The sequence below is a fragment of the Monodon monoceros genome, unplaced genomic scaffold (assembly GCF_005190385.1).
Source record: "Monodon monoceros isolate NGI ecotype Baffin Bay Population unplaced genomic scaffold, NGI_Narwhal_1 Super_Scaffold_11, whole genome shotgun sequence".
In the NCBI taxonomy this organism is placed as follows: Eukaryota; Metazoa; Chordata; class Mammalia; order Artiodactyla; family Monodontidae; genus Monodon; species Monodon monoceros.
In genome coordinates this window covers 128699269-128724467 of record NW_021703767.1, presented here as the reverse complement: position 1 = coordinate 128724467, position 25199 = coordinate 128699269, and the positions used below count along the sequence as shown (strand labels likewise).

The following is a 25199-nucleotide window of genomic DNA, read 5'->3' as shown; positions in this document are numbered from 1 at the left end:
TGCCTGCCTTGCCCTCTCAGGTAGCAAAATACACAAGCCCAGATGAGCCACCTTCACAGCCTGCGCTGATCCAGCCTCCCCACTACCCGCAGAAAAATCTAGGAGGTCACGTGCACAGGCTGCACATGACCCTGCGGAGAACGCCTGAGGGCCTCTCTGCACACAGCCCTGGGGGGGCCGTTTCCCTTTCAGCTTGGTGAATGGTGGAAACTCATGGAAAACAGCAGACAAAGCAGCCCTGGCACAGGGAAGCTGCCAGAGAGGCCAAGTCACGGGGACGCTGGGGCTGGAAACCAAAAGCCACTGGGCTCTGCAAACCCACCAGGCACAGCAGAGGCAGAAGGGGCGATGAGCACAAGGCGAGTGGTAGTGGAGGCGCCCGCGGGGGCCAGCTCCAGCATGCCGCTCCAGAGGCACAAGGCACCCTTCAGGGGAGCACAGTCATCGTCCTCCCTGGATAGCCTCCCAGCCTCCAGGACTATTGCCGTGGGTGGTCTTGCCCGAACACCCAGGGTCTATGTAGGGATGACACCCAGTGGGTGCACAGGTGGCCTGGGTGCCCGCGTGACCCGCCGGGCCCTGGGCATCAGCAGCGTCTTCCTGCAGGGCCTGCGGAGCTCAGGCCTGGCCACAGCACCCACTCCAGGCCTGGAGAGGGACCTCAGCGCCGTCGAGGACCTGGGGGGTTGCCTGGTGGAATACATGGCCAAGGTGCACGCCCTTGAGAAAATCAGCCAGGAGTTGGAGGCACAGCTGCGGATGCACCTGGACAGCAAGGCCACGCGCTCAGAGAGCTGCAGTGCCCTCCGGGCCTCATGGACCAGCAGCTGCCAGCAGGTGAGTGCCTGGGAGAGGATGCTAACAGCTGCCTGCTGCACCTCTGGAGGGTCATTATCAGAGAGCAAGGGTGCCGAGGCAGGGGGCAGGGAAGTGAGTGGTCTGAGGCCAGAGAGACTGACCCTAACCCCTTACGCTTCCATGCTAAAACCGTTAATGACGATAACAAGAATAACAGGGCCCACAATTTACTGAGGTGTACTCGGGGCCAAGCCCACGCCAGGCCCTGTGCAGGCACTATCTCCTCTAGGGTTCAAAGCAATGCTGTGCAGAGGCTCATTCATTGATTGCATTCTTAGATGAAAAAACTGAGGTGCAAAGAAGTTATGTGCCCAAAATCACACAGCCAGTCGGGAGATGGAGCTGAGATTTGAACCTGAATTTTTCCAGGTCCAAAGCTTGCATTTGTCCCATCAGCCTGGGCTGACTCTGTAACCTTTGTGTTAAGAGCGGGTTTTTACAGCCATCGGCAAATGGAATACCACTGAATGGATGTGGCATTAAAAACAATAGCTATTTGTAGTTTTTTAGGGAACTTCCATACTGATCTCCATAGTGGCTGTACCAATTCACATTCCCACCAGCAGTGCAAGAGTGTTCCCTTTTCTCCACACCCTCTCCAGCATTTACTGTTTCTAGATCTTTTGATGATGGCCATTCTGACCGGTGTGAGATCAGCTCGGTGCTTTGTGACCCTCTGGAGGGGTGGGATAGGGAGGGTGGGAGGGAGGGAGACACCAAGAGGGAAGAGATATGGGAACATATGTATATGTATAACTGATTCACTTTGTTGTAAAGCAGAAACTAACACACCATTGTAAAGCAATTATACTCCAATAAAGATGTAAAACAAACAAACAAACAAACAAAAAAACAATAGCTAAATGGAGGTGTGTTCCTGTATCGGTTTATACAGGGCTGTCCCGTAGAAATCTGAGCCATGCAGGTAATTGACAAGTTTACTACCCACAGTAATAAAAGTAAAAAAAAAACAGGTGAGGTTAATATTACTATATCTTATTTAACTCAAAATATTTTAAATGTTATTTCAACATGTAATCAATATAAAAAGTATTAATGAGATCATTTACATTCAAAGAGAACTTCTGCAATGATGGAAATGTCCTATATACTCACTGTCTAGTCTGGTAGCCACCAGCCACCTCTGGCTATTGAGCAATTGACCTGTGGCTAATGAGACTGAGGAGTTAACATTTTTCTTTCATTTTCATTCATTTAAATTTAAATAGCCACATGTGGCCAGTGGCTACCTTATTGGCCAGGGCAGGGCACAGAGGTTTCCTCTCTGTCCCTTACTTGGTCAGGACCTGCTCTCCAGGGTGCTAAGCTCATCTGTCACATCTGCCTGCAGCCTGTGGTTCTGACGCTGGGGCCGCAGCCAGCTTTGCACAGCTCACCTGTCTCTTTGTGGGTGGCTGGCTTCTCTCCTCCCCCGCTCCCACAAATGCTGGCCTTGGCATCCCTCTGAGCTAAATCAGCCTCTAGCCCAGCCAGGAACTGCCAGCTCAGACCCTTCGCACCCTGGGGCACCCAGCACGCAGCCCACGAGGGGAGCTCACGGACTTTCATTCGTGTGTGGCTGGGTGATGCTGGGCACACACACTCAGGAGCTCCCCATTTGCCCCTCCTGCCTCCCACTTCACCCCAGGATGCTTCTCCCCCACCACCAGCTGGTGCCTAGCTGACAGCACAGTACGCATGACACCCAACACTGTCCTCTTGGCTTTTCCCCAGAGCTGCTGTTCTGCTTGCATCCATCTATGCTGTGAGGAGAACCATCTTAGAGCAGTCCGGGGCCTTAAAGCTGGCAAATCTCAGACAGCCATTCCTCCAGGATTCTCTCCAACAGTGCTGATTCCAAATATTTGTATCCTGTAAACCACCAGAACGCCCCTATTCCAATATTTCGATATTGGAATATTCCAATATTTCAGCATTTGCCAGACAATTTCTTGCACTCAGATGTCACACTGACTTTTCACAAGAGGTCAGGCATCCCACTTTCTAGGTCAAAAAGTATGACCACAAAACCTAGTCCATACTCAACAGAGACTGACTTGGTCTGGCTCCAGAGGTTTGGGCAACTTACCCAACTTCTTTGAGCCTCAGTTTCCTTATCTGTAAAATGGGTATAATAACGCTGTGGGTATTCCAGCAAGTCCATATAGATAAATAGGTCACATAGGTCCTGCCTGCAGGTAGAAGTGCACAGTGAGAGCAGTACAGGCACAGTGCTGTGGGCTGGATGCCAAGACAGTCAGCCCCCGAATGGGGGTCATTTTCCTTTCAGGTGACTCTAAGTGAGATTCTAGGTATGAATACAGAGTTCTCTTTTTCCTCTTTTATAAAACATGGACTTGAAGATACAGTTAGAACAACCTATAAAGTGGAGTTATTTCTGTATCACACAGCCCAGTCTTCCAGCCATGTTTAGCTCTGTTTCATCAAAGAGAAAAGAAAATTCTACATATCTGAGATAGACACATGATTTTTTTTCTGTTGCTGTTGCAAAATGGACCCACATTTGGCTCTAAGATGGCTTTGCTGATACCTGCTCTCCAACCCGTATTCTCCACCCCATCACCAGAATGCTCGTTTGGACATGCGCGATTTGACTGCATTATGTCCCTGACCCAAACCCTCTGGGCTCCTCCTAACCAACAGGACACAATCCACAGCCCTGGGCTCAGTCCACAAGGCCCTTCCGAAGCCACCTCCATCCTAGCCACACCACCCACCTGGGAGGCCGTGAACACACCACATGCCCTCGACCTGGCTACTCCTCTGAGCTGCTTTCCTGCTCCTTCTGTGATCGCTTGGCAGCCTGCACATACATCCACTGCGGCAGCTACCATGTTGTCCTGTGTCATTTGCATGTCTAGACCCTCACAGTCCAGGATCACTTAGACAAATAGAAAGGGCACAAGCTGGGGGTCAGGGGAACCTGCATTTGGCTGTTTGTTGGCTCTGCTACCTACTAGCTGGGTGGCTTTGCATCAGTTACTTAACTTCTCTGAACTTGTTTCCTCATTTGCAATTTGGGGATCACTTTATCTGCTACACAGGGCTGTTAGGGGGTTAACTGAATGTAATGTATTTAGTAAAATCAGTGACTAACAGCCTAGAAATACATTCCTGGCACTACAGATACCTAGAGTAAAATCAGTGACTAACAGCCTAGAAATACATTCCTGGCACTACAGATACCTAGAGCCACGTACACGATCGATGCTCAATGATGAGCGGGACCTCCCTTCAAATCCTGGTTCTGCCACTCACATGGACCACCCACTCATCTGCTCCATGTCTCCCTTTCCCCGTCTTTGAAATGGACGAACACCTCACCAGTAGAATGGGCTGCTACGAGCATGAAATGAAATAAGATGTGAAAAGGGGCTGTGCACGTGCAGTGTGGCATCCTCAGTCAGAGCACTTGCCCCCGGGGGCTGGGCCTCTGGCCAAGGGCTTGCTGTTGGAGCCATGGCTCCCTTCAGGGCCTTATTAGCAGGACTCCTTCCCCCCCACCACCAACAGTGTCCTCTCGTCACCCAAGAACCTGGGGAGACAGCTCCCTCCTAAGCCCTCTCTGTCCCCAAACGGTAGGCCCAACTTCTGGGCACTGAGAAACAACACCCTTCCCACTGAGGGGCAGGCCCCACTGCCTCCCTGCTCAGGAAGGAGCCAACACCCCCCCAGGCCCTCTCCCCGTTCCCGGCCTAGAGCTCAGCCCCCCGCACCTCCACAGCCCATTTATTTCAGGAAGGGTCACCTCCTCCTCACGGAGTCTCAGAGGCAGCCACACGTGCTGGGGGTTGCTGGGATCCAGAAGCCGAAAACTCTTGTTTCTCTGCCCTCACTTGGACTTCTTGGCCTGGAGCTTCCTGCCTATCTTTCCAAACACCTGCCCCTGCATTCCTTACCCTTCACAACGCTCCCTTACCCTCGCCCCTTGGAAGCCCATTTTCCTCCATCTGCAACCACCTCCCCGCCCTTGTGCACCCAGCAGAACTCCTCACCCTTCAATCCAGTTCAACGGCACCTCTACTGTGAAGCCCTCCCTGACTTTTGACTCCTCAGGACCAGCACTGTGCTTGAGGCTTGGGATCAAGCTCTCAGTTACCGAGCCCTGAAGGGGCTGAATGGTGGTTGGGCACCTAGAGAGAAATGTCACCTCCTCCTTAGCCTGGGCCCCTAACAAAATCCAACAGGGACCTCTGTCTCCCAAGAGCAGGTTGGGCTGCAAGTCCATTTCAGCGGCACGTTCTCAGACCAGGCTGCAGGAGCCATGGGGAAGTTCAGAACAAGTGACAAGCATGATTTCCTTTTATGTCCAACACTTCTGTAGCTGTTTGTGAAAAGAGAACAAAAGATTGGAAGGGGACAGGGCAGTGTTAACTGAGAGCTCCCAGAGCCTTTCTGGGAAGGGGTCTCTCCCACCCCCACCAAGAGCTTTCACCCACCAACCATGAGGAGACAAAGCCACATATTCAGAAAAACAAAGGTGAGAGGGGGAAAGAGATTGTTGCCACTGTGGGAAAAGCTACAGCATGGAAAGCAGCCCAGAACGGGGACTCAGGGGTTCACACCATAGCAGGGTCGGGAAAGCAACCTGAGGAAATTGTCTCCATCCTCTTTCACTGTATAAGTTTGTGAGCCTTGGAAGAACTAGGGTCAGAGTCAGGGCCAGCTTCACGGGCATGGGCCGAGTACAGCCCTATGGAACCTGAGCTCTGAAGGCCCCCAAAGTTGGGATTTAAGACTCAGTAGCCACCATCTTGAAACTCTCACTAGCTGTATCTTTGAATCTGTATTTTGTAAGTGAAGTCCAATGGCATGATGAAGCGTGTGTCAGGAACTTGGAGCCTTGGCTCAAACAGGGTCCCTGTCTCCCTGGGACAGTCAGGTCCCATGACCCCTGGAAACCCAAGGCCTCATCTGACCCTCCCTGCCTTGCCCCACCCCCAGCAGAGGCCTGGTCACAGGGGCGGGGAGGGTCAGGGTGGCATGTTGGGTGGGGCGCAGATCCAGGGCTGGCAGCACCATGGTGCACTCCGCAGGCAACTGACAGGGAAAGGGTGAGCCCCTTGGCCTACACTGGATCCAGACGCCTACAGAGTAGCACTGAGGTTCAGTACTCTTGGGGGTCTCCCGTCCCCCATGGACTAGGGTGGCCAGTCTATAGGAAAGGGGGATGCCTGGCTGGACTTCCCCATCCCTGGCCAGGGCCTGGCACCTCAGTCCAGTGGCTGGCAGGAAGGGTAATCCCTTAGTAGTGGGCCACACTGTGCCCCAAATCATGTGGCACAGCCCCCTGGGTGCCTTTGAGGGTTGCACCTGACCCTTAACTATCCCTATGCTCAAGGGATTGCAAGATTAAACAGCAAAAATGACCATGATAGGTCAAGAGAAAAACCAGGAAGAAAGGAAAATTTTAGTACCTTTAAAGCCCCCTTTCTCCTGCTTTTTGAACACGGAGCTCTATATTTTCATTTTGTACTGAGACCCACAAATTATGGAGCTGGTCCTAGTTAGAGTTAAATGTATATGAAGTTCCTTTTCAAGTCCAAATCTCTCTCTCTCTGTGACTCAGCTCTGTTAGACCCTCTCAGATATTGATACTTCTGCTAAGCAGTAAAAACGGAAGAATTCCCAGGTGGTGGCCACAGAGGTCAAGGAGGACCTGGGTACCAGCCCACTGCTCGGGCAAAAGGTGGTTCTTTCCCTCTCTGGCTTTGCTGAGTGCTCTGACTTTTCTTGCCAAGTGAATAATACTGATAATAAGCTCTGGCAGCAACATCAGGCCCTTTCATCCTCAAACAGGTCAAACACAAGGTTGGAATTAGCAGCCTCCCTTCCTTGGATCTGCAGATAAAAGGAGAATGGGGACAGAGGAGGTGCAGCCACAGAGTCTCAAAGCACACAGAGCGGGCGGAGGCCAGGTCCGCGGAGATGCTGCCTGGGAAAGAAAAGGGAACGTGGCGGCTTAAATCTCCATCGAATTTAGGGGTCTCCATGGGAGAAACCAGTGGCTTACACCTCCAACAGCAGAGGCTGCCAGCTGGAGTACAGGAGAAATCAAAATTATTGAAAGGCAAGAGGATTAGAATTTTAAATGGGCCTGATCTGAATATTTTCCCTGCTCTCACAGTCCCTCTTTCTGTCCCTTGCAGAGAAAGAGACCCCATACTCTGGGGATCTACCTATTTGGGGAAATAGCTGGAAACTTAGGCAATCTAGGTCTGGGCCACGTTTCTCTCCCCACAGCACTTGTGGTCCTAGCAGGTTTTTAAATAAAAGATACGAGAAGAATCCTCCCCTCTGAATAAAATGAAAGGCAACAGGGTCATTGTTGTGATTCACAACCTGGTGTCCCTGAAAGGGGGAGGGAGAAAGAACTGAGCAGTTTTAGAGCCTGCAAAAGCTTGAATGCATTTACCCAAGACAAACCACGCAGTCTACTGCTCAAGAAATACAATTTCTTTAGTGAGAGGAGGCCAGTAAGATAGTTACTCTGTTAGCCGGTCTATAAGGGACACTGAAGTATCATTAGAAATGTAATCATACAGAGGAAAATATATTGAGAATTCCTCTGAGGGAGAGTGCTGTGTAAGACTGAAAAAAGTCCTCCGACGGAGCTGGGGAGGGGAAGGAGGCTTGAGGCTCTTGGCTGAGTAATACAGGTGGTCAGTAAGCTGCTTTCTAAGAAAGGTGGTTTCCTGGGAGCTCTTGTTTTGCTGCATAGAGTGTCTGGGAGGGGGCAGAATTGCTAAATAAATTAGGGGAGAGACTGAGTCCTGTTACTCGGGGCCTCTGTGCCCTTCCCAGACGCCGAGCTCAGCCACTCTTAAATCTCTTAAGATCTGTTAAAATATGAGGTCCGTTTTGAGGAAAGGGACAGAGAAATCTAGATAATTAAAAACAGAGGGTGTGCTGCAAAGACTGGGGATTATGAAACCAGAGAGCCCTGAGGTCAAACTCAGGCCTCACATGACCTCGAGGCAAGTTCTTCCTTGATCTCTGCATCTTGATACCTCATCTGGATAATGAGGATGTTTGGAGACTTTCTTGAATGATAAATTGTCTCTGAGAAGAAAACACTAGTGCCCTTCCTGCAGAAATTAAAAAGAAAGGGATGTGTACTATCTCTACTACTACGTAACATTGGTCAGAGGTAGTAGTCAATGCAATCAGAGAAGAGAAAGTGATCGGAAAGCACCAAGAACTGGAACAAAAAAGGGAAAATGCTGGTCTTTCTGGAGAGTCCAAAAGGTTCCATGTGACAATTTTACAACAAACAATAACATGATTTTAGTAAAGTAGCAGGTTATAAAAAGAAATAAAGATCAATGCCCCTCATATCTATAAACAACAAAAAAGGATATAATGGAAGAGAAAATCTCATTTATGATAGCAAAAAATAAAATGAAATACCTTTAAATAAACTTAACACGACATGTCCGGGACTCCCCTGGTGGTCCAGTGGTAAAAACTCCGCCTTCCAATGCAGGGGATGTGGGTTCGATCCCTGGTCAGGGAACTAAGAACCCACATGCCGCGGGGCAACTAAGTCCACGCTCTACAACTACTGAGCTCGCATGCCTCAACTGAAGGGCCCGCATGCCACAACTACAGAGCCCACGCACCCTGAACCCCTTGCACAACAACTAGAGAGAGAAAACCCACATGCCACAACTAGAGAAAAGCCCACACGCTGCTACAACTAGAGAGAAGTCTGCATGCCACAACGAGGAGCCCACGCCACAGCTGAGACCCAATGCAGCCAAAAAAAAAAAGAAGAAAATAAATGGGACTTCCCTGGTGGGGCAGTGGTCAAGAATCTGCCTGCCAATGCAGGGGACATGGGTTCGAGCCCTGGTCTGAGAAGATCCCACATGCCATGAAGCAACTAAGCCCATGCGCCACAACTACTGAGCCTGCGTGCCACAACTACTGAAGCCCACGTGCCTAGAGCCCGTGCTCTGCAACAAGAGAAGCCACCGCAATTAGAAGCCCACACATCACAACAAAGAGTAACCCCCACTCACTGCAACTAGAGAAAGCCCTTGCCCAGCAACGAAGACCCAATGCAGCCAAATAAATAAATAAATATTTTAGAAAAGAAAAGAAATGAAAAAGAAAAGAAATGAATAAGTATTTTTTAAAATGTCCACAATCTATATGAGACTACAATAAAACCCTCCTGAAAGATACAAATGGAACGAAATACCATGTGCTCAAATATAAAGACTCAATAGTATAAAGATGTCAGTTCTCTGTATTAATTTATAAATTTAATGCATTCCTAATTTTTAAAATACCACAGTTGTTTTTTCTTAGCAGTAGATGGGCTTATCATAAACTTCATTTGTAAGAACAAAAAGGCAAGAAGAGCCAAGAAGAAAAACTAAAAAAAGAAGAGCAAGGGGAAGGGAAAGCACTCCCAAGATAATAAAACATACTAGAAAGTCTCGATCATTAAAGCATTAAAGTACATGAGGGATAGGAAGGCCAATGGAACTTAAAACAAAATTTAAAAGTAGGACCCACTGTATATGGAAATTTAGTATTGTTAAAGGCAGCATCTGAAACCAATGGAGGACTTTTCAGCAAGTGGTATTCAGGAAACTGGATAGTCATAAGGAAAATAATAAAATAGGATCCATCCCTCACTGTATTCTAGGATCAATTCTAAATGCATCCTAGATTTAAATGTAAAAGAGGAAGCCATGGGGCTTCCCTGGTGGCACAGTGGTTAAGAATCTGCCTGCCAATGCAGGAGACATGGTCCGAGCCCTGGTCCGGGAAGATCCCATGTGCCGCGGAGCAACTAAGCCCATGCACCACAACCACTGAAGCCCGCGCGCCTAGAGCCCATGCTCTGCAACAACAGAAGCCACTGTAATGAGAAGACTGTGCACCGCAATGAAGAGTAGCCCCCGCTCACTGCAGCTAGAGGAAGTCCGCGTGCAGCAGCGAAGACCCAGTGCAGCCAAAAATAAATAAATTAATTAAAAAAAAAAGAGGAAGCCATACAAAGCGAAATTCCTTTATAACTTGGCTGTGAGAACATTCGTTCTTGATACAATTCAAAATCTAAAAGCAATTTATTGATTTTTTAAAATACTGATGAATTTGATTACCAAAATTTTTTTAAATTTTACATTGCCATATAACACCATAAGCAAAACTGAAAGATATATGGCAAACTAAAAAAGAAGTATTTGCAACTTAGAATATAAAGTGTTAATAGCCTTATTCTATAAACAGCATTTAAAATTTGAGGTTTAAAAAAAAAGCTAGCAACACTCTCATTTTTAAATAAGCTAGAGATATAAAGAGACATTTGAAATTAAAATTAAATGAAAATGGTTCTTAACCATACAAAAGTTTGCTCAACTTCACTCATGATAGAGAAATACAAAAATAAAACAAAACCTACCTGAGATACCATTTTCACCTATCAGATTGGCAAAACTCCACAAATATGTCAATCTATTTTGTTGGTGAAGCTCCAGGGAAGTTCAGACAGTACTGATGGGAATAGAAAATGTTGCAACCACTTGTAGAGAAGAATTCGGCAATTTCTAGACAAATTTATATGCATTTATGTATATTGAATTTGATCCAGCAATCCCACTTCTAAGAATCTCTCCCAATGACACATTGGCAAAAACGTGAACAAGAAGTATGCATAAGGGCTTCCCTGGTGGCGCAGTGGTTGAGAGTCCGCCTGCTGATGCAGGGGACACGGGTTCGTGCCCTGGTCCGGGAGGATCCCACATGCCGCGGAGCAGCTGGGCCCGTGAGCCATGGCTGCTAAGCCTGCGTGTCCGGAGCCTGTGCTCCGCAACGGGAGAGGCCACAACAGTGAGAGGCCCGCGTACCACAAAAAAAAATAAAAAAGAAGTATGCATAAGACTATTTATTTCAATCCTACGAATAATGGCAAAAGACAGGAAACAACCCAAATACCTATCAACAGGGGACTAGTTGAATATGTAATGATAAATCCACAAAAGGTATGAGGAATAGCTCTGTAACTATTATGGAATGATCACTTCCAGGATATATTGTTGAGTTAAAAAGCAAGGTGGAGAGAATATGTATGTCATTCTACCACTTACCTAAGAAAGAGGAAGGGATATAAGTCCCTTCATGTCATACGTATTTGCTTATAATGGAAAAAAATACCATAATGTTTTTAAATGATCACTTACAGGAGGAGGGTAGAGGGAAAAGGAATAGACACTAGAGTTGTTTTAACTTATCTTTTTATGTGGAGATACTTTGGAACCATGCAAATATTTTACAGAATTATAAAACAAAATTAAGTCTTAAAAAGAAAACCCTAAAAATCAAAAAGAAAAGGAAACAAATGAATCCAACAATGTATCAAATTTATGGTATAATTACCCAGAGAAGAAATATTCCAAGTGACTTTTAAAATCACAGTAATTTGACTGTACATCCCTAAGGGGGATACAAAAGAGTACTGCAAAAAGAATCTTAAATCATTTCAGACATCATGTTGTCGGTGATAGGTTGGTATTATTGTGACCCTGTGAGGGGTGGGGGGGTGTGGGTGCGTGTACTGTGAGATAAAGCAAAAGAGTAACTATATATTTGTGTCATTGAGAACTAAGACTTTTAGTGTAGGTGAAAGGAGACACAGTTATAAGGCTGATAAAGTTTAGTGACAATTCTTTAGTCCTGAATTTGAATTGGAATTATCAGTATAAAACCATGGTGTATGTCAACATAAAATAAATATATACCCATTTCCTAGCTCTGGTCAGTGAAAAGACCTAGAAACAATGTCCAACGCAGCAGTACTGAGCATTTTCAGCCTCAGATTTTGGTCTCTAACCACCATCTTTCACTACAAGAACAGAAGCTCCTTAGAGAAATGGCTAGATCCAGGTTTGGGGGCAGGAAATGTACAAGATGAGTCTGAGAACCCAAGAAAACTATAAAGAACTACTAGAGTCACATTAAAAGACTTAAGAGCCAATTTGAATAAGCTCCCACTAATCAAAGATGTCTAAGGGTCAATAGGAATATTAACTACAATAGATTGAGACATATCAAATATGTTTAAATCTATGAGTTCAGTATTAAATCCCTCCCTGCCAAATCCCACTAATTTGTTTCCTTGGAATCTGCTGGGGAACCAACCCATTTTTTGGAAACTGGTAGATAATGAGAAAGAACCAGGCATTCTTCCTGTCTTTCCTATAAGACCTGTAGGTACATCATGGTTTAAAAAAAAAAAAAGAAGAGAGGAAGTGTCTTTTTGTAGAAGTATTACAGCTAAAAAAAAAAAAAAAAGTAATTAATTTTATTTATGTGTATCACTAAAAATAATTCTTAAAACAGAATTTGAATGTCACCACTTTGCAACCATAATAAAATAATGGATCTAGGCAATAACAATCATCAAATAGCTACTAATCTCACAAAAAGAGAGACCAGCAGACGTGCACCTCGTGGTGGAGTTCACACCACCACCTGTGAAGTAGTCTTGCCAAAAAAAAAAAGAAAAGAAAATTGCAAGGGATTAAGCCTCAAGATAGAACTACTAGTTTACAGGAAATACAAAAAAAAGTCAGATGAACATGTTAATTGACACCATGGGGATGAAATCAGCAAATCCTGACTGTGGGAAACTACAGGGCTAAACATTCAATTTTTTCAACAAGCAAAAATTGTGAGGGGAAAAAAGAGAGATGGGTGGGAGGAGGGGGTATCTATAAATTAAAAGAGATTAAACTGACATATCAACCCATTAACCCATTGAAATGGACATTATTTGGACCACTATTCAAGGAAACTGTTAAAAAATACATCAGATAATTGAGGAAAGAGGCACTGGATATTTGATGATATTGAGGAATTGTTATTAACTTTGAGGCGCTATGTTATTTTTAGCTTTGTAGAAGTTATGTAGTTTTCTTAAAGCATCTTCATAATTTAGCAATACCATACTGAAATATCTGAAGAAGAAATAATATGATATCTAGGATTTGTTTAAAATAATCTGGGGTGGGGGCTTCCCTGGTGGCGCAGTAGTTGAGAGTCCGCCTGCCGACGCAGGGGACACGGGTTCGTGCCCTGGTCCGGGAAGATCCCACATGCCACGGAGCAGCTGGGCCCGTGAGCCATGGCCGCTGAGCCTGCGCGTCTGGAGCCTGTGCTCCGCAACGGGAGAGGCCACAACAGTGAGAGGCCCGCCTACCACAAAAAAAAATAAAAATAAAAAATAAATAAAGTTAAATTAAATAAATAAATAAATAAAATAATCTGGGGTGGGAAGGAAATGTGAGGGGATATTGGTGAAAATAGGCCATGCATTTATAATCATTGAAGCTGGTGATGGTTATATGGGGGTCCATTATACCATTCTTTCTTTTTATATATGTTTGAAATTTTCATAATAAAAATGAAGATAGAATATCTACCTCCTAGAATTGGTCCATAGGTATTAAATGAAATAATGTATATAAATTGCTGGGTGCATAAGCAATACCCAGTTAAAGTTTGTGGAATTGAATAAACAAGAAGATAGAAACATTGAGTGGGTAACAACATAAACAACTGTGTTTATATACATGAATTCATCAGTGGTTCAAACCACAGACACTGCAGGAGGTTAGAGAATGAGTGGGGTACTAACCAGCCCTCAGAGGTGCCCCAGGAAATGGAGATGAAAAGTGAGACCCAACGAACCTGCCAGAAGCTCGGCATGGACCAAGTTGGGAGTCAGGACCAGGCATGACCGTCTGCAGGGCAATCTGCATGTGGGGTTGACTCCTCAGCTGTCAAAGGGAAAGTCTGCACTGGACACTTTGTTAAAATCAGCAAGACAGGTTTTATTCAGACTACAGCAGTAGGGAGAGAGACTTCAGAATAGAACTGAGAACACTGAAGGAGGTTGAGGGAGGGTGGTCTAGGTAATTCGGCCATCCGTGTTTGCTACCTGGCGCTTATCCAGAGGAGAAACACACTTCTCATATCTTTATGACACGAGCAAATTGGAGGAAGTGCCCCCCAAAGTTAGCATCATACCCTCCTACAGGAACCCAGATATTTGCATTTCACAGGTCCTGGAGGAAACATTCTGGGTTGTTGGAGATTCATATCTCGAAGGAGTAGAGAAAGCATTTACAGTTCCAAGTTTCCTAAAGCAATCGTCTAAGAAAAGGTAGGTCAGGAGCCTCTTGTCAGGTTTTGGCTGGAACAGTAAATTCTTTTGGCAGCCTAAGCTTTCTCAGGCAGGCATTTCAAGATGGCTGGGGTCATCCTAGGGACATGGCCTGGAGCAAATGGAAGCCATGCTAGCGTCTGGTCAGGTCTCCTAGTGGAGTGAGGGGGTGGCTGGAGGGTGCTGTGCAGTTTTCAGGTCTCACCTCCAAGCGCCAAGCTCTCCCGGTCTGTACCCCACCTCCCTCAGCTCTCTATTCCAAGAGTGTTACACCACAGCGCACAAAAGGCAGCCCACAGTGGCTGGGCAGTGAGGGCTGAATACAGAACCAGGCAGGCTCAAGGTTTCAAATCAGAACCCTGAAGAGAAATACTAGAAACAGGCCGAATGCTCCATAGGCTAAATAAGGCAGCAGAATCCTCTGCAGTTGTAAGAAAGAAACAAGGAAGCTCGCTATGTACTGATGGGTAGCTAGCACCAATCTATATTTTTTTGAATAAAAAGGCAGACTGCAAAACCTGTGTGTGCTATGCCACTGTTTGTGTTTAATAAAAAAAGGAAGGAAGGAAGGAAGGGAGGGAGGGAGGGAGGGAGGGAGGGAGGGAAGGAGGGAGGGAGGGAAGGAGGGAGGAAGGAAGGTGGGAGGGCAGACCCTCTCTGGAGCACACACAAAGTGGTGGCAATGGATGCTTCTAGTGTGGGGCTGGGTGACTGGAGACAGAGGCAGAAGCAGGCTTACTTTGGACTCCTGCACTGTTAGAATGTTTTATCTTAAAAGAAAATGAAGTTATAAATAAAACTCCTGCCAATGACTTGTCACTGAGGGCCAGGGAGGGGAGGGGGTATTCCAGCCAGGTCCAGGGCTGCTGAAGTCCCCACAGGCTCACAGAAGTACCAAACCAGGTGGGAGGAGGAAGTCTTCTCCACAGCCTCCTCTCAAGACAAAACCCCTACAAAGTTCAAGAGCCGTGTACAAGAGCAATAGGAAGGACCTCCTCCTGGCCTGTACTCTCCAGAAAAACTAAGTTAAAACTTAACCCAGGCAAGTGCCGAGGACACACGTGGTGCCTCTGTATGGGGAGTTATTCAAAGAATGGCTGAACCCAGGAGAATGTAATCCAGGGCCCCCGGCGTTGCCCCAGAGGGTTTATGCTGATCCACTGAAGTTGAGGACTCAATTTAGGAAAATAAAACCTAGTTTATCGTTGTCTGGCTGGGGAAAAGCACATAAAGATTCATTTATCTGGCTGTAAACGAGCTGGTAGAGCTGAGTGTCACAAATGCATTATTCAGGAGAAATGACAAGTTATTTCAGCCACTATCAGTAAGTAATGAAAAGCAGTGCGCAGGGAGTGGAAAACGCCATCACAAAACCGACCTGCTATCGGAAAACTGGTCATTTTTATTTATTTATTTCAGGAACCAGTGAATAACCATCTAAATAAGTCTTAGGGGAAACAAAACACTACAGCCTGGAGAGAGAAATGAAGTTAGAAAGGCCCCCTCTCAGCAGACTCTGGGCAAAGTTACACTGGAGGCAAAGAACACTCACCCTCCTCCCCCGCCCAACCCCCACCCCCACCCCCATCCCAGAGCACCCGAGGCCCCGCCCTCACTCGCCCTCCCTGGCTGCCCAGAGCACAAGGCCTCACCACCAGCCTTTAATTGTGTCATCTCTTCATCTCCCACCCCTCCTGGTAAGGGCCTGATCTCGGGTGGCCTCGGCCTGCAGTGGCTTGAAGCAGGATTTCTGTTCCCAGCCAGAGATTGAAGTCAGACCTCGGCAGTGAGAGCGCTGAATCCTGGCCACTAGACCACCAGAGAGAGTGGCCAGTGACAAGGCCCTGGCCCGTCAGCCTTGTAGAAATGAATTTTCATCAAGAGACGGAAAGTAGTGAAACAAGTAATGTGTTTATCAGGAGTAAAAAGAGTACGTGTGAATAGACTCACCTGGGCGGGCTCAGAGGGAGAGTCGTGCCCTCGTGGTAGTTTGAATCACTTTTTTTTTTTTTTTTTGCGGTACGCGGGCCTCTCACTGTTGTGGCCTCTCCCGTTGCGGAGCACAGGCTCCGGACACGCAGGCTCAGCGGCCATGGCTCACGGGCCCAGCCGCTCTGCAGCATGTGGGATCTTCCCGGACTGGGGCATGAACCTTTGTCCCCTGCATCGGCAGGCGGACTCTCAACCACTGAGACACCAGGGAAGCCCTTAAATCACTTGTATGGGACATTTCTTCCGGGTTTCCTCTGGCCAATCATCTTGCTTTGCCTGGCTCCGAGTCTGTATCTGGTATATCTGGTGTAACTCAGCGTCCTCCCCTGTGTGCGTGCGCATCTCAGCCAAGATGGATTCTAGTGAAGAGGCCTATGGGTAGGTTGACATCAACTACTACGGGATGATGCCCCTCCCCTTTTGGTCCCCGAGGAGCCTTTCTGCGCATGTGTAGTTAGGAAGTTCTCCTTGACCTCAGAATGAGGGACACGTGGTCTCTTTGTCTCTTATCTGGGCAGAGCTCAGCTCCTCTTCCCTCCTGCTATTGTCTTCAGCATGGAGTGTCTGTCCACAGGGGACCAACTCCAGTGGCTCAGCCTGGGGCCCATCCATCTCCTGCCTCAGGCCCACTGCTCCAGCCTGCTCCCAGCCACTCTGAGGAGGAAGTTTATCTGATAAATGAATTGACTGTTACCTGGGGAGGGATGTGTCTCTTAACTCACTAGCACTGGTTCATGTACAGAATGAAGGTGGAAACAGCTTTTAGCCCATCGGTGGCTGTGACGTATGAATGAGACAAGGGAGTAAAGTTCCTGGCCCTGGCCCCGAGGAGCACTGCCTGCAGAGCGAATTGCTCCTGGCGGGATTTCAGTGCCCACAGGTGACTGGGAGGGAGCCAGGAGGCCCCCAGCACACCCAGGGATAGGCAGGCCAGTCACTCACTGCAGAGGGCAAACCCCTAATTCCCGGGGTCTCTACCCAGGTCCCAGCCACCCTCTGGAGCAGGCACAGGTGTCCTTGGTTCCCTCCAGTGTCTCCTAGCAGAATCCTGCTCTGATAAGACCCATGGAGATGAGCTGTGTGCACTGTCACTATGAGCCGCTGGCCTCCGGTAGGACTCTCATTTCTGCGTGACACCTGCAAGTATTAACAGGAACTTTTACTCACTGCCTCAATGGATTCTCTCGACAATGTCTATGTCACCCAGGAAGATGGGAGAATGCCCACTGGATCAGTCTGCAAGGACCGCCTAACAAAGTAACATAGACTGGGTGATACTGCAAGGCTTAAACTATAGAAACTTATTTTCTCACAGTCCTGGAGGCTGGAAGTCTGAGATCAAGGTGTCTGCAGGATTGTTCCCTCTGAGGCTTCATTCCTTGCCTTATAGGTGGCCATCTTCTTCCTGTGTCTTCTTGTCGTCTTCCCTCTACACCCGTGTCCAAATTTGCTTGTCTTATAAAGACACCAGTCATATCAGACTACGGTGACCTCATTTTAACTTACCTCTTTAAAGGCCCTCTCCCCAAATGCAGTCACATTCTGAGGTACTAGGGGTTAGGACTTCAACATGTTGATTGGGATAGGGGACACAATGCAGGCCATAACATCCATTTTATAGACAAAGAAACTGAGGCCCACAGAGATTAAGTTCCTCATTGAGTTAGTGTCCCAGCCAGGACTAACTCAGTATGTTGTCTGTCCCCCAAAACTTATGAAAAGCCTCCTGTTAATCTCATTTGAAAGACCCCAGACTCTAAAGGGTAAACAGGCCAGGGATGGCTTGAGTGCCCACTGCTTGAGAAGATAGAGTCGTGGTCAGCCAGGACCATTCTCTGAGAGGAGTTTAAACTCTGAGATGAGCCTCCTTTTTCTCCATTTCTCTGCCTCTTTCAATTTGGGAGAAACTGCCAGAAACAGTGATTGATCCTTACCCAAACTCACTCTAACTGGAACTAATGGCTCTAGCGAGGATGTGTGAGGCTGGGCACCTTCCAGCTGTCACACCGCTCCGTACTGGGACTTGAAAGTTTAATGGCTTGGCTGTCAGGAATGGTGCAACCCCCTAGGGATTTCTGTTTTCCTTTTTCAGTGATTTTTAATTCTCAGAAAAATGTGCTGAGCAGTCGGCCCTGGAGGCGGAACCTCTCTCTCTGAGCAGAGCTGAGGAACTCCCCGTGGTGCAGCTCCGCGTGGGCTGTGGGCGCCTGCGTGGGGTGGTAGGAGTGCCCCTCAGAAAACGCGCACCTACACCGCAGGTTCCCACAGACTGCTGGGCTGGAGCTCCGGTCCCCTGCGGGGGTGATCGTCTCCCACCACACCTAGATCCACGAGCCCCTTGAAGAGCTGAGGGGTCTTTCTGGGAGGTGAGAGGCCACACCCAGTGGAAGGCCCCCAGTGCTGACCCCCAAGGGCCTGGATCTGGGAGTGAGGCAGGCACCTGCTACAGCCATGCAGACCACCAAGAGCACACGGCTATGGGGACAAAGTCAGGTTTATCACTTGCTGCAGCAGGAGAGAAACTCTGGGGGAACCGGGGACATCTCAGGAAGAGGGAATGGAAGGGGCTTGTTGTGAGGTTTGGGCCTGTACTGGGTGATCTGGGGGAAGTTAAGAGTAAGGACTTGTTCTGCATTTGATGCTGTCAGGACCCGGGGGCTCTTGGACGACTGGGTAGCTTACAGTTTGTACCCAGTGGACAGGAGTGAAGCAGGCCTAGAGCCGTCGTGGGTAAACAATAGTCCCTCACGGAGCTGGCTGGAAGGCGCGCGTTGAGTCTGTGTGGCTGCAGAGCGTCCTTGCCTCTCCATTCAGATGCAGTCACGGCGTGGTCTTGTCTCTGTGCCCTCCCACCAGGATCACAGAGTACCTGTCTGCTGGTCGCTGATACTCTGTGAGCGTTCGTGTGCAGGCGACAGTGCCGTGGCCCAGCTGTTAGCCACCGCTGCCCGCTGTCAGGGCCAGGGATTTGCTTCCTCCAGCTAGACTGAGCTTCCTGAGCCCCGTCCTCAGCGGCAGGAGGGAGGGCTCGGGACAGAGCTAGTGAGTCAGGGTCTCTGCCTCACAGTGGCTATGCAGGGCTCTCCAGGCTGGGACCGAAGTGCAGTTTCTTTGGGAAGCAGGACCCACTCTGACCTCAGAAATGCTGGATCCCACACTCCTGCCTGTGTCACCTTCTCCCCTGGGAGTCAGTCGCACGCCTCTGCGGTAAATGAGGAGAACAGAGTGACGGAGAAGGGCGGCGTGGTGCCCTCAGACAGAGCCACCAGCTTTGTCCTTCCCCCATGGGAGGCCCTTACCTCAAGTTGAGGGGGGTAATCCCTATTTCATAGAACTGCTGTGAGGATTCTGGCAGGTAATGCAGGGGAACTAGAAAGTAAGCTTCCAGAGGGCAGGAACTTGGCCTCTCTATTCCCTGATCTTTCTCTGGAGCCCGGGGCAGTGCCTGGCACATAGTAGATGCACAACAAATAGTGATTAAATCAAAAAGACGTGCCCAGAAAAGTAATTAGTTAATAAGAGGTTTTCTATTTCTATTATATTTGTTTTCTAGGGCTGCCATAACAAAGTATCACAGGGGCTTCCCTGGTGGTCCAGTGGTTAAGACTCCACACTTCCACTGCAGGGCGTGTGGGAACTAAGATCCTGGTTGGGAACTAAGATCCCACGTGCCGCGTGGTGCGGCCAAAATAATAATTTTTAAACAGAAACAAAGTATCACAAACTGTGTGGCTTAAACAACAGAACTTGATTCTCTCCCAGTCCTGGAGGCTGGAAGTTGGAAGTCTAGGTGTCAGTAGGGTTGGTTCCTCCTGAGGGTTCTGAGGGAGAATCTGCTCGAGGCTTCTTTTCTACCTTCTGATGGAAGCCACATCCTTGGCATTCCTTGGCTTGTAGATGTATTAGTTCAGTCTCCACCTTCCTTCTCCCTGTGTGTCAGTGTCCAAATTTCCCTCTTATAAGGGCACCAACTCACATTGGCCTAGGGTCCATCCTAATGACCTCATCTCCACTTGATTACATCTGCAAAAATCTTATTTCCAAATCAGGTTGCATTTACAGGTATTCAGTAGGGGTTAGGACTTTAACATATCTTTTGGGTGGTACACAGTTCCACCCATAACAATAGCTATTGTTTTTATCACCTTATAGTCCTGATTTCCAACATTTTATCCTATTTCCTCAAATGCCATTCTGAAGGTTCCAGAAATGCGAATATTTCTGCACCTAATCCACCTCACCCTCACTTCCTTTTGCACTTGAAATCAGATCCCAAATCCTATGAAACCACACAGAGCTTGGGGTTCAGAAAGGAAAGCCATGGTACAGACAGCCATGGTACAGAGAGCCCGAGAGACTACTATTCATATAGTTGAAACAGTAAATGCTACTAAGTTGCTGTGTGATCTTGGACAAGTTACTCCACCTCTCTGAACCTCAGTTTCCTTAACTGTTAAATGAAGAGATTGGGTCAAACTGACATCTCCTTGCAGACACACAGGGAATAGGCCAGATTCCCTTTCATAACTCCTTCGAGCAGGTGGTCACTTTACCACACTCTCCACGGGCATGAAGATTCCAAATACAGCTGACTCCCATGTCTGTCTTCACTTTGTGCTGCTAACTGGCTGCGTGCCCTGAGGCAAACCCCTTTCTCTCCAAGGTTCCTCACCTATAAAATGAGAGGGTGGAATTCTCTGCTCTCCCAAGCCTTGACCCTAGACCTTCCTGTCACAGTTCCTCGTTATTCCCAAGCAGTGGAGGACGTCTAAGGGAAGAAACTGCACTCCCATGAGCCCAGTTCCCTAATCTATCGTGACTCTGCTAGTTGGCCAGTTGGGATAGGAACGTTCAGTACGTGTTGGCCGCCTCCTTCATTTTCAAGGGTCAGGTGGTGGCCTGTGCCCCAGCATTAATGAAGCAGTTTTATTGAACCCCCCCCCCCACCCACACCTGCCAGAATATATCTCAGGCCTTGCTAACTGTCAGTGAAGGGAGACATTGTTAGTCAGAGGGTTACTGAGAGAGCCCAGAGCCCACACCTGATCTGAGATCACAAAAACCCAGATTAAATGTAACCAACAGACACCTGGAATTTCCGACTTAAACAGTGCCCAGCATCATGCCTGACCTAAAGGTGGTACCAGATACAAGTGAACCTTCTTTCCTGTTCTCCAACATGCTCCCATGGCCCACTGCTGTCATTCATCACCAAGAGCAGAGGTATAGTCCGACGGGTCCTGAATCTAACCCCCGGCACAATGCCAGGTGCACGGAAAGCATGGGAGGGAGGGAGGGAGGAAGACAGACAGAGACAGTGCATCACAGTGATTCCTGACACAAGCTACAGAGTCCAAAAGAACTGCATTCAAATTCTGACTTTGCCATTGACTGGATTTGTGACCTAAAACAAATTTCTTAGCCTCTATGAATTTCAACGTTCTCATCTGTAAAATATGAATAATAATATTTACTCTACAGGATTGTCATGGGAATTAAATAATTCACTTAGAGCACTTGGCTTAGCGTCCGGCCGGGCAAGCACTCGATAAACTGTGGTAGTAACTGACGTCACTGTTTGCAGTGGTTAAAATGATAATAACTGCTTGGATTGCAAGGCCCTCCTATTATTACCATCTGCTCAGCCAACTCCGCAGTACCCCAGGGAGAAGGAATTAGCAGTTGCACAGGGGCAATCAGAGATGAACCCTTGGTGTTTGGGACGCATCTCACCTTGCGGCAGAAATCCAAGAGTGGCCTCCAGGCCAAATCAGAGTGGTGGAGGAGCCCCAGGCGGCTGCCTCTGACTGGGTTCCCTTGGCAAGTGGCGCCACCTTCTGGCTGCTCCGGGAACTGTCTTGCACCCCTAGTCACCCAGCAGCAAAATGTGGTTTGTGCCAAGTTCTGGATGCCTAGAATCATCCCTTCCCTGCCGGAGCCACCCTGATCCGGTGAGGCCAGCCACGCACTTCATGCCGCCCCACATTCATTTAAGAATTTCCACGACAGCTCCCAATTTCCTGAGGATTCTACATCAACCATAAAATTGCACTTTACCCTGAGACTTTGCATACATTATCCAGCAAGTCTTAATTCTCTCCTGCTGCCATTTGTGGTGGGAGAAACCACCCCCTCCTTTTCTCTTTCAGTTGCATTTTCTGTGGCTTTGGGTTTTAGGTGAGAGCTTGAGTTTGGAGTAGGGGTCCTGAGTCTCACCTAGTCTCAGCTCACCAAAGGCTTTGCCTGGGTCCCTAATCTCTCCACCTTCAGCTTCTGCATCTACAAAAGGACAGAGATAATTACACCTGCCATCATGGCCCCCACTCTTTTGAAATTTAAGGAGAATAACACGAGTGGGAAAAGCCTCTGTCAGTGTCAGAGATTAGGCTGCAGCTCCTCAGCCTGTGGGTGTAATTAGTGTCACATGTAACTACAGGATCTTAGTGATGTTGGTGCGAGCTGGCCCCGCCTCCTTCCTCACCAGCAGGCTCGACAGTGTAACCTTTGTCATGGTGGCTGCTGTGGAGCTGGCACAGAATTCCTTTTTATTCTGTTCATTCCTCAGGCATTGATGGGTTGACTCTGCACCAGGCACTATGGAATTCAGATATTAAAGAGTCAAAATTCTTGGCCTCCAGGACCTGGAGATCAAGAGGGACGAGGAGTAAATAAATGAATCCACACATTGTTGAGAGCCTGCCATATGCCAAGCACAGCATTGGGCGTGCGATGGATGTCAACCGTGTGTTGAACAGGAGGGACTCACGAGGTCCACTTACAAAATCAGCTTTGGTTTGAAAGGAATTTCTTCCAAGGTCCCTTTCAACGTGTTCAGTGTGAGATAAATACTGTCTCCTGCCCGTGGTTGAGAACATGGATGGTCTCAGGATTTTTCTGATCACTTATAAGTAATTAAAAATTCTGTGCTCGTTCTAAGTCACAAAACACTGTCTCAATCCAGTGAACAGCACAGCTAGTCAACTATTATTCAACCTGTGGACCCTCGTTCTCCCCTCCAAGGTGGGGACCAGCGTCCTCCCACCCCCACTCCCCCTGCTGTTTCTAAGGCAGCCAGAGTGTAAGCAGGAAGGCGTGGAAAGGAGGGCAGCAAAGTCCTTTCCAGACACGCTGCTGTAAGGTGGCTTCCCACCGTCTGGGTCTGGCTGTAGTTCAAACCAGATTCCTTCTCCTGGGAACACTTTCATGAGCTCTGCTGAGACTCCCGCTCCCCCGCCGGACCAGCCACTCCTCGGCTGGGGCCCCACGGCCTCCCCCACCCTACAGGTGCCCTCTCGCCAGGACCCCGCTCTGCGGATCCGAGGCCGCCATGCCTGTCGCGGGTTCCGCCTTTGCTACCGGGGCGGGTGCACCCTTGGGCACTGAAAGAGGGGTGAGTGGCTTCCCCGTCTGGGCTCAAGCAATTTAACATTCTGCTACACATGCACATCTTTTAATCGTCTTGCTACTCTGGGGAGAAAGTTTCCTCATCCCCGTTCTACAAACAGGGACTTCTTTTAGAGCACACACATCCCCAACTAACCAAGACAGGGTTTGAAGCCCTGCATCTCTGGTCAAGGCCCACGGTTCTCCCATGAGTCCTCGCTGCGGTCGCTAAAGAGAGAAGGGCCTGGGCTTCCCTGGTGGTGCAGTGGTTGAGAGTCCGCCTGCCGATGCAGGGGACGCGGGTTCCTGCCCCGGTCCGGGAAGATCCCACATGCCGCGGAGCGGCTGGGCCCGTGAGCCACGGCCGCTGAGCCTGCGCGTCCGGAGCCTGTGCTCCTCAACGGGACAGGCCACAACAGTGAGAGGCCCGCATACCGCAAAAAAAAAAAAAAAAGAGAGAGAGAGAGAAGGGCCTGCTGTGAGGCCTGGGGTCGGCCATCACGCCTCCCTGTGCCTTGGTTCTTCACCTTGCATGATCTCCGAAAGCCCTTTGCAATTCTAAAACTGCGTCATGGTATTTCTGAGTTGAGGCTTCCTGAAAGCTGACGGCAGAGAAGTCTACAGGGCCTCACCCTCAGCGTGGAAGGCAGCCCGGCAACTCAGCGCTCTACTTCCTGCTCTAATGCCCTGCGTCTCCTACAGGCCTATACCTTAAGCAAGCGTGGGGGAGAGAGACACCATTTAACTGGTGCTGGCGTTCTGCTCCCTCAGTGAGGATGTGCCCTGTGCCCAAGAGGTGGAAGGCGTGAATTTGCTTCCTCTTCAGACAGGCTCATTTCCCACGGGTCCCTCCTGGTGTGAGGGCTATGCCTTGCTGAGTATGATAGGTGTTTCAAGAGAGGAGCTTTCCAGATAGCATGACTCCTCTTTTAAGTCAGCTGTTTCATATGAAGAAAAACCCCATCTGTGCTGGATGTATTGACTGTGGGTCCCCCAGATGGCACCCTCCTAAGGGATTTCCAAGGATAATTTCCAAGAACATGCACTGGCCTTGTTCTCCTAACACCTTGCTTTGGCGCCGTCTGTAGGACTGCAGAGCACAGCCGCGCAGAGTACCCTGCATATTCTCTGCTGTGTCCCCCTAGATCCTCACAGCCTCTCTGTGGAGTAGCAGAACTGGTGTTATTACCCCCTTTTACAGAGACGGAAACTGAGGCTCAGAGATGAGAAATCCGTGTCTAGTGATAACCAGAGCCAGGACTGGAACTCGGTTTCCTGTTCCAAGTCTAATACTTTGAGTTCTGTCCCCTCTTTCTTGCTGATGCTCATGCAAGAATGAGTGAGCATTTCTCTCCCTTCCCTAATTGTCTCCCTATCCAATCCCATTCCTGGACACGGCGTCCAAACCCACCTTCCTGTACTTCAACCAGCCTCGGGTGTGGGAAGTGGGGTGGAGTCTCAGGCAAAGGAAAAGTGAGGATTCTTCTAGAGTTCCTTCAGTAGACTGTTAGCCCCACACCCACCCTGCCAATCTACTGACCGGTCCATTCTACACCGTCGTAATAAGTTGAGGTTATGTGTCCACATAACAAATAAATTGAGGTTATTTGTCCCCTTCATTAAATTAGCCTGGGTTAATTAAATTAAATTAGCAGACACAGGCTCAGGGGTAAAGCATATTAATTCCTGATTGCCCTTAAGTGTCCCTTAAGTTCCAGTGAAGGGTAACAAAGGTAATGTTTATTGAGCACTTACTATATGCCAG

At 48.4% G+C, this 25199-nt stretch overlaps 1 protein-coding gene across 1 annotated transcript in view; it reads left to right on the top strand.

The window, feature by feature from the left end:
• The first annotated feature begins 269 nt into the window (after positions 1-269).
• Positions 270-25199, top strand: part of BFSP2 (beaded filament structural protein 2) — a 73218-nt gene continuing 48288 nt past the window's right edge. Inside the window, exon 1 of the mRNA XM_029214974.1 lies at positions 270-837. Coding sequence (XP_029070807.1) covers positions 349-837 — 489 coding nt within the window. The 5' untranslated portion in view covers positions 270-348. The remainder of the gene's footprint in view (positions 838-25199) is intronic.